Genomic DNA, 9,665 nt, shown 5'->3' with positions numbered 1-9,665 from the left:
GACCAGCGGCCTGCAGGGCTCCTTGCCTTCCCCTCGCACCACAGGGACCCGTTCCCCACCTGCGCGCATCCAGAGCTTGGATAAAACTGGCGTGAACAGCCGCGGGGCTCCGTGCGCCGCTGCTCTCCGCCCCGGGCAGGGAGGAGTTACCAGCCCCTAACCAGGAGCGAGCAGCGCACCCGGGGCAGGTTAGCCTATAAATGCGCGAAGGAGACGGCTGCGGTGCGGAGGCTGCGCCTCGGAAGGTGCTTCACGGGGACTGGGAGACACGGGGCTCTCCTGGCCCAGAGCCGCAGGTCGGGGGGGCTGGGAGAGGGGATGGAGGGGCCAAGGGCAAAGAGGAGAACGTGACCAAGCGTCGCTGCTGGAGACGGGGGACTGGAAGGAGCAGGGCAGCGGCAGGGCTCCGCCAGCCGGAGCCCCGGGGAAAGCGTGGCGCACGGCTCCGCGGGGGTGTCCGGTTCTGCCGCAGGCTGCAAAGTTTGCCCCCACCAACGGGAACTTTTCCGAGGAGCGCACGGGAGAGCGCGGAGCGCCGGCTGCCGAGGGAGCCCAGGGACGGGGCTGAATGGAGCCGAAGGGATGAACGAGGTGGGAAGAGCATCAGTGGGGCTGGAGAGGTGCCCGGGGCTTGGCACCCAGAGCGCGGCACCGGGAAGGGAGCGCCCCCAGCAAGGGGCTGGAGGCGCTGAGCTGGGAGCTCCTCCGGGCTCCTAGCGCTGCCTGCGGGAGCGGGACTTCCCCAACTAGAGCCACTGGACGCGTGTGGGGAGCGGCCCCCGTCCGCCCCCCAGGCACGGTGCTTTGGAGAGAGCGCCCCGCCGAGCAGCCACAGCGCCGGTCGCAGAGACGCGTGTGCGCAATTCTTAGCTCCGCCCGGGTGCCCAAAGCGGTGATCGGCCGGGGAATCCCACCTCCCCGCAAGGCCTGCGGACAGGGACAAAGGCGAGACCCTGCCACGCCGGACTCCGGAGCAAGCCACACTTCCAAGGAACTTCTCCGGGAGCGGCCCATGCGCCTCTCCTGGTGCTTTGAGAGGGGCACTGACCCTTGCCTTGGTTGAGCCCTGACCTCTTGGCTCAGGGCCACTGGAAATGCTAGTCCTGACTGGCTGAGGACTCTGCGCCCCCCTGAGAGGCAGGTTAGATGACCGAGGATGGAGGAGGAAGGTTCTCGGCTGAAGAACCTGTCTGCTGGCTTGGGAAGGGAGGATGGTCTCTACCCCACCTGGGTGGTGATCACGCTGGCTGTCATCCTCATCATCACCATCACTGTGGACATCCTGGGCAATCTCCTGGTGATTGTCTCAGTCTTCAAGAACAAGAACCTGAGAAAAGCAGGTAATGGCCTTGCTGGGGGTCGGGGGGCGGGGTTCACTCTCCAGGCTCCCAGGAGCAGTTCTCCTCCCTCCGCAGGGCCCAGGAGCAGTAAGCCAGCCTCCTGCCCCGCTAGTGCAGTGACATGCCCATGCTAGCAGAATCCACCTTTGTGTCTGTGTGTCCGTCCGCGTGCGTGCGTGTCTGTCTGTCCGTCCATCTCGGTATGTAAACTTCTCCCCCCCAGCACAGCTGAGATTCAAGGCAAATTTCGAGTAGGTGCGGAGTGCCTGGAGTTGGAAAGGCTAGTAAAGCAGGCTACCAAAGCTAAGAGGGGAAAATTCTGTTGGCCATACTGACCCGCGCTTCCATGCCTGAGATACATTGCACCCTTTGGCTTACAGTCTCAACCAGATCCGCGGCCCAGTGACTAGTGATTTTGGCTGCTCAACTTGGGACAGCCTAAAAAAGGGCCCGATTTTTCAGAGGGTGGGTACTCAGTGCTCAGCCGGGGCACCCCAAAAACTGAAACACCCCAAATCACCCATCACTTCTGAAAATCTTGACTCAGATTCCACCAGCTGGCTTCAGGGCTCATCAACCCCTCTCGGGGGGAATTCTGGCCTAGTTCCTTGTGGGATTTAGATTCTTCTTAGGTCAATTAAGGGGTTTGGAGGACCTAAAGCTCCCCCCTCCTAGCCTGTCTGGTGATCTTGTAAGTGCATGGGTAGAATGGGACACAAAATGAATGGTAAGAATTGTTCCAGCCTTCGCACAGGAGAAAACAGCTCTTTTCCATTTGCACAGCCTGATTCGAGCAGCAGCTACTGTTCAGCTGGCATTTAACAAATCAGCGGGGTTGGGTTTTTGTCCATCTTCAAGCACTAAAAAAGTTACCAGTAACTCTCTGGGTTAGGCTGTTTCTGCGGCAACGAAGTGGAGAATTTTGCTGACCTCACGCTCTGCTTGCAAGCCCCACATAGGTAGAAAGTTTTCTGTCTTCCCTTGCCTGTAATAAACCCAGGCTACAAGCCAAGGTCTTGGTCCGTAATAATTAGCCTCCATCTCTGGAAAAGCCCTTCAGTCCCTTCATGTAACAATACTTTGTCCTTCTGCAGCATTGGATCCCGAAGCATTTTACACTAAATCTGACTCTCAGCGCCACTAGGAAATTATTTTAAGGGGGGGAAACTGAGGCAGAAAGCTGGAGGCTTATATTGTCAAGGATGTCTAACTGGAGACAAATTGGGTCTGATTTTCAGTGGGGCCGAGTGTCCAAGAATCCCAAGTGACTTCAGTGGGAGCCAGGCAAATCCCATGCCTCTTAAAAGCAGGCTGTCTTTCTCCCCAGAATTCAGTGACTCAAAGTCAGCATACCTTCGAAAGCTCCGGTCTAAAAGACAAAGCCAGGAATGGAATCCAGGCGTCCTGACACCTAGTCCTGTTCAGTAACTGCTAGACACTACATTTCTAGTTGTCACCTCCTTATCTTTTAATGGGTTCTCTCCCTTGCCGTGCAGGGACAATGCAATCCTTAGGACATCACAGTCTTTGCAATGGGAGCGGGAACAATGTTATGTATGCTCCAATATGACTGGACTTCGCTGGCATGACTAGGTATACAAGCGTGGAGGGCTCTCACGCCTGGCAGAAGTAGGTCCGTGATGGCCAGGGTTGGGTTCCAGGCTGTGTCCAGGGTTTGATCCCCTGCATCCCAGTATTCTGACTTTACTGCCGGGAAAAGGCAGGAGGGGCTGGGAGAGCAAACAAATAACTTTGATAGGTGTGTGTGCACCTGCATGTCCCTTACCGGGGGGGCACCTAACCGCTGCTTCATTTATGCTACCTAGACTGTCTCTGGCTAACCAAATTCGAAGTCAGTGGCTGGGGATAGCCCGGGTGCGACTGATGCAATCTAACGCCAGGATCAATCCAATCCTACAGAGCCGAGAAATGTCAAAGGACGTTGAAAAGCACAAAGCCAGAACCAAATCGGTCATCACAGCAGGACTGACTTTAACAGGGGTCCCCAGTGTCAAAATCCAGAGCCCATTCCAAGCACCTGAGTATAATCAACTCCCCTGTGCATGGAGTGGCCAATTCCACATCCCTGCTGGAGCAGAGCCGTGGCGAGGGCAACGTAGTGCAGTCAGCTTGAATGGACCCATTGCATTAAACTGAGTGGTTACCATCTGCTTTGGCTTCAGCTGCAAGTGCCACCCAGGAGAACACGTCCCAGTTGTATTGTCTCCCGGGAGAGCAGTGATTTAAACCCCTCGCCTGCTCTTTTCTTTTATTGCAAGCAGTAGAGGGGTCAGGTCGGGTACAGAATATTGCAAGCTCTCTGCCTCTTCCATCACACGGTTCCATCTGACGGGTGTCCTGCAGCCGAGACATTGTATTCTCCAGGCAGCTGGGCTATGCCTTTCACCTACCACCGAATTCCCTACCCCACCCAGTGCACCAGTTCCCTAGAGCTGCTCCAAAGAGAGGGAAAACCCCACCTCTCTCCTGTCACGGTGAGGAAGAAAAAAGATCCCTGCGTGAAAAGACACTGCCGCTGGCTCGGGACTAGTCCTCTTGTGGAAGAGGAGGCGCAAATAGCTCTGGGCAGCATTATCCCCTTTGGGGCTTTAATTCCCAAATCAGCCCAGCAGAGAGGAAGCACACGATTGTGGACCAAAGAACTGCAAAGCACCCATTTGGCTTTCCTTGCTCAAGTGATAGATGTGCACCTCAAATTTGGCCCAGTGGTTAGGGCCTGACACCACGGGAGACCCAGGTTCGATGCCTGGCTCCACCACAGACATTCTGTGCGATTTTGGGCCAGTCAATCACAGCCCAATTTTCAAAAGTGGGTTTCACTTTAGAAAACAAATCTAGCCACTAGCTCGTCTGTTCCTCCACTCCCCCTCTGTACTAATAGCACTGCCCTGCCTCCCAAGGGTGTATGAGGATAATATATTAGATGGATGCTCAATGTTATTTGAATTCTGGTAGCACCTAAAGGCAATCGAGGCCCCGTTGTGCTAGGTGCTGTACAAAATGAATAAAACAGACAGTGTCTGCCCCCGGGAGCTAAAAATCTAAGATTGTGACAAGATGCAACCAGGGGATAAACAGACAAATGGGTGGGGGTACAAGGTAGCGATGAAAGGAAGCAGTCGTGGTAGTTAAAGGGGTAATAAGTTACGCTACTCTGTAGACGATGCATGAGCCAGAACAGAATCCAGCTCTCAGAGCCACCTCTGCCATGCAAAGAGAAGTAAAAAGACAGTACGACAGGCAGGTGCAGTTTGAAGTAGACACAGGAAGCTGATCTGTTTAGCAAGGAGAAGGCGTTTTCCGGGCTGCTGCTGCATTCCGATCATAGGTTCTAACTGTTTGTTGTTTTTTGTTACCCTCCCCAGGCAACGCCTTTGTGGTGAGCTTGGCCATTGCAGACTTACTAGTGGCTTTTTACCCTTATCCCCTGGTCCTGACGGCTATTTTCCATGACGGCTGGGTGATGGGGTACCTCCATTGCCAGGTCAGCGGCTTCCTGATGGGCATCAGCGTTATCGGCTCCATCTTCAACATCACTGGCATCGCCATTAACCGCTACTGCTACATCTGCCACAGCTTGAAGTACGACAAGCTTTTCTCGGGCCCCAACACCGTGTGCTACGTGGGGCTGGTTTGGGCACTCACCTTGCTGGCCATCATGCCGAACCTCTTTGTGGAGTCCCTGCAGTACGACCCGCGGGTGTACTCCTGCACCTTTGCCCAGTCCGTCAGCGCCCTCTACACCATCGCCGTGGTGCTCATCCATTTCTTCCTCCCCATCACCATCGTCACCTACTGCTACCTGCGGATTTGGGTGCTGGTCATCCAGGTGCGCCGCAGGGTCAAGCCGGACACGCAGCCCAAAATCAAGTCCCACGATTTCTGGAACTTCCTGACCATGTTCATGGTCTTTGTGCTCTTCGCTGTGTGCTGGGCGCCGTTAAACTTCATCGGCTTCGCGGTGGCGGTCCAGCCCACACTGGGTTCCTTGATACCCGAGTGGCTCTTCACGGCTAGCTACTTCTTGGCCTACTTCAACAGCTGTCTGAACGCTGTGGTTTATGGGGCGATGAACCATAACTTTAGGAAAGAGTACAAGAGAATCATACTGACTGTGTTGCAACTGGCTTACAGGGCTGATGGAGACTAGCACCCATGTGCTGAGCCGGAAGGGAGGAGGTTTTACTATAATCACACTGATCCCCTGCTCCACTTTTAAGTGAAGTGCAAAGAATGCAGTCAAAACAGCGAGAGGTCGGCAGAGGACACAGCTCCCTATATAAGCTGTCTGCAACAAGAACGGTGCAGCCCACCTTGTTCTGCAACATACTGTCCTTTTTAGAATGCAATGAGGTTTGAAAACCTTGCTTAATTGCCCTGGCATAGTTTCCCCAGCCTCAGTCAGATAGGTATGCTGGAAACAGCTAGGACCAAGTGATTCCTAGCAAATTTATTCAGTGAACTATCCACAAACATCTCAGCATTTTCTCTAATTTCTCCATGATTCGCCAGATAATTCTGTGCATCTCAAGGATGTTTGTGAACAGCTAGCTGAGCGTTGGAGACCCCAAATCCAACTGGTTTCATTTGGACCCATGAAATAGTTACTGTTCCATGATTGGATGAGCACAAGTCCTAGCACTGAAGTTTCCTGTGTGAACACTCACCTCTATGACTTGGGATCTGTCTTCCCTAAGTATTCTCCAGTATTCACTGACTATTTGCACTGGCCACAAGGTTACCCCAGAGTGAAAGCAGAAAGGGGTGCAAACTCAGCCAAAGGGAATTCAATATTTTTATTGAGTGGTGGGATTTTCCAGAAGCTCCCGAAGGAGACAGGTGCCTCTGAAAGCCCCACCTTACGTGAATATACACAAAAATTGTAGTGTTTGCTAAGTCATGTGATTCCCTTGAATGAGCTGAGGTAATGAACCCTTTCCCTTCTCTTTGGAGCCAAGGGTGAACCCTTCAGAAAGGAAAACCCATCATCAGAAAACTGAATCCACTTCAGAAGAAGACAATCGTCAGTGAGACTTGACTGCTCCTCTGATGAAAAACCATCACAATGGGAAGTGGAAACCACCACAGTGAGGCTGAATCTAAAAGTCAGAAGATAATCTACAATGACGACAAGTCCTTTGGAAATGCCAGCGGCTCGAAGAGAGCATGTTACCTTTAAATGAGACCAGACCTGGAGGCTCTTGATAAGATATTTAGAACACAGGTGTGAATACTGTTCCCATGCTGAGAGGAGCTTATGGAAGCCAATTTTTCTCTTGTTTGGTATTTAATTCAAGAGATATTTTGGACTAGAGGAAAAGGAGTTGGGCTCAGATCCTTAAGGTATTTAGGATTCTAACTTCCATTGATTTCAGTGAAGAATCTGGGTCTTGGTCCCCAGTGGCCCCAAACGGCAATGGTTCGTTGGGCTTGAATTTAACAGATTGTGGGACTGAGGAGAAGGGAATAAGAAAGACAGAGCCAAGATGATTCAACAAGTCTGACCAGCAGTAAGGAAATTATCCACTTGTCGTACTAGCATATGCAACATGTTCCAGTGTGCAATGGGGTGTGCCACCACAGAACACATTTTGCATGAGATTTTCCCTTTGATCCCTGGAGATGTTCTGATCTGGTTACTCCAGCATGTAAAGCAGAAATCTGCTTTTGTGCCTGGCCATCCAGGAAGACACGAAAATATGTTTTAAATCAGTGATACTCAGTCTGAGGCTCGTGAGCCGCAAGTGGCTCTTTAATGGGTTTCCTGCGGCTCTTTCCAGCACATGCTATTAAAACACTGTGTGACTGAATGATTAACCAATCAGGAGGCTTTTACTATGTTATTAACCAATTGTAGTTTATAAAATAATACTACTTGGTCAGTCATTTTGCTGTGAGAATAATAAACTAAATATTTCCCATCACACTGTTTAAGTATGACTATATAGTAAATGAAATAATGAATTCACACGACCTTGGCTCTTTTGGGTAATGCTGATCGCTAATTTGACTCCTGAACCACTGAAGTCTGAGTATCACTGTTTTAAATGCAAGTTTACAAGTGTGAGTATGTCTGTAATGTATTATGGGTGGGATTTTCAAATGAGCCTAAATTACTTATAAGTGTAAGTCCCATTGACTTTCAATGCAACAAAAGCACCTCTCTCTATGTATGTGTGTGTACACACACACACACACACACACACACACACATACTCCTACCTTGATTAAAAACATCATCTTGTCTTCCTTGATAGGCATGAAAGAGAAAAAAAATCAAAGTTTTTTCCCCAGATACAGTCATTGGTTTCATGAGGTTATTTTCACGTGGGTTCAAAAACCAACACAAATACCCAAGTGAAAAAGCTTTGCTATCGATTCAGTCAGATCTGATTCACCTGCACGTCACCTGTTGCTCGGGAAGAGCAAAGGGATAACTAGGCTTACAATAGGTATGAAATTGCCCATTTTGCTCTCCCTGCCCCCAAATAAAATTGATGTTTCCTGAATTGTGGTTATAGAATCTTCGTTGCAACAGCACTAGAAAGGCAACAAGAAAGATTTAAGTCACACAGACCCCAGAATTGCTCTATGCCACCATAACTTTATGATGAAGTGGCGGGGAATGTCTTTGGGACACTAAATAGCCACCATACCATTGCCAAAAATAAATAAGTCCCTGCCACCCCCAAGCCACTATCTTCGTACATGCCACCAAAACCCCCACAGTGTAATAATTCCCTTGTCTGATTGTGCATTAGCACTTGGACTATAGCCTCACTGCTGGGCACCTCACTGCAGAACACAGAGGCCACGCACAAGCAAGGAAAAAAACCAAAGGCAGCAGTGTCAGCATGTGATCCAAGTCTGGCCAAGAGTTTTCCTTCCAGGCTGTTTTGACAGGTGCTGACAGAACATTTATGCTTTCACCGCAGTCTCTGCTTTCCATAGAAAATTTTGACATATCATGAAAAATGCAAAAAGATTTTGGTTGAAAACCAAAACTTAACAGGTTTTGAGTTTTTTTGACCAAAGGAAAAAAAGTCCAAATTTCCCACAACCCCACTCCCTGAAAAATACCCTTTTCTCTGACTAGTTCTAATCGGCTCCATTAGAAACACCTGGGGGCAACAGAAACGTTACCTTGTGCGACAGATTCCTAGGGAGTCTGTGAGCTCACACAGACACAGCCATTCACTTCTTGGTCGGGACACCGGTTTGACGGAGCTCCGGAGATTATTGTGCCTTCCATTTAGCACAGAAACCTCTAATTTGTGCTAAAAAATAACAACGTCCCTGCACTTTATTTCAGCTGGCTTTGAGTGCTTTGTTCCACGGTTCCTCAGACCCTGATGGGAAGGCTCAGACAAGCCACAGGGAGAATGAACAATGCTAATCTTTTATTCATACCGACCCTTTCAGCCGGGAGGATCCCAAAGCACTGTAAAAACTGATCCATGAACGATGCATAGGGATCGCTTCATCTGTCACTGAAACGCAGCCACCTGTAACAGTGCACAGCAGCGCTACCCAAAGAGATAAAAGAGAATACTGTGGCTGAGGAATATAATTCCAGAAATTGAGCTGGCTAGGACAATTCAAAGAGCATTATGGGATCTCTAATAGACTCATAGACTTTAAGGTCAGAAGGGACCATTCCGATCATCTAGTCTGACCTCCTGCACAATGCAGGCCACAGAATCTCACCCACCCAAATCCCTAACCTATGCCTGAGTTATTGAAGTCCTCAAATCGTGGTTTAAAGACCTCAAGGTGCAGAGAATCCTCCAGCAAGTGATCCGTGCCCCACGCTGCAGAGGGGGCGAAAAACCTCCAGGGCCTCTGCCAATCTGCCCTGGAGGAAAATTCCTTCCCGACCCCAAATATGGCGATCAGTGAAACCCTGAGCAGGTGGCAAGACTCACCAGCCAGCACCCAGGAAAGAATTCTCTGTAGTAACTCAGATCCCACCCTCTCTAGTGTCCCAACACAGGACATTGGGCATATTTACTGCTAATAGTCAAAGATCAATTAATTGCCCAAATCAGGCTATCCCATCATACCATCCCCTCCATAAACTTATCAAGCTTAGTCTTAAAGCCAGATATGTCTTTTGCCCCCACTGCTCCCCTTGGAAGGCTGTTCCAGAACTTCACTCCTCTAATGATCCCCAGTCACTCAGGCCATCAGGTTTACATCTCATTCTAGTTAACGGGGTTGAAGAAACGCTATCAGCTTCAGTGGTGTTACACCAGGGATAAGTTTGCCCCCCCATCTCCAGTAACTTTGTATTTTCACTTACCC

At 50.3% G+C, this 9,665-nt stretch overlaps 1 protein-coding gene across 1 annotated transcript; it reads left to right on the top strand.

Moving 5' to 3' along the window:
• Positions 1 to 224: 224 nt before the first annotated feature.
• LOC101936633 (melatonin receptor type 1A-like) lies at positions 225 to 7,870 on the top strand. Its single transcript, XM_005295895.4, has 2 exons — positions 225 to 1,340; positions 4,727 to 7,870. The coding sequence occupies exons 1-2, from the start codon at positions 1,157 to 1,159 to the stop codon at positions 5,509 to 5,511; spliced, it is 969 nt and encodes a 322-aa protein (XP_005295952.2). The 5' UTR covers positions 225 to 1,156; the 3' UTR covers positions 5,512 to 7,870.
• The last annotated feature ends 1,795 nt before the right edge of the window (positions 7,871 to 9,665 follow it).

Source organism: Chrysemys picta, chromosome 8 (assembly GCF_011386835.1).
Source record: "Chrysemys picta bellii isolate R12L10 chromosome 8, ASM1138683v2, whole genome shotgun sequence".
NCBI lineage: Eukaryota > Metazoa > Chordata > Testudines > Emydidae > Chrysemys > Chrysemys picta.
This window is presented reverse-complemented; position numbering and strand designations above follow the sequence as displayed.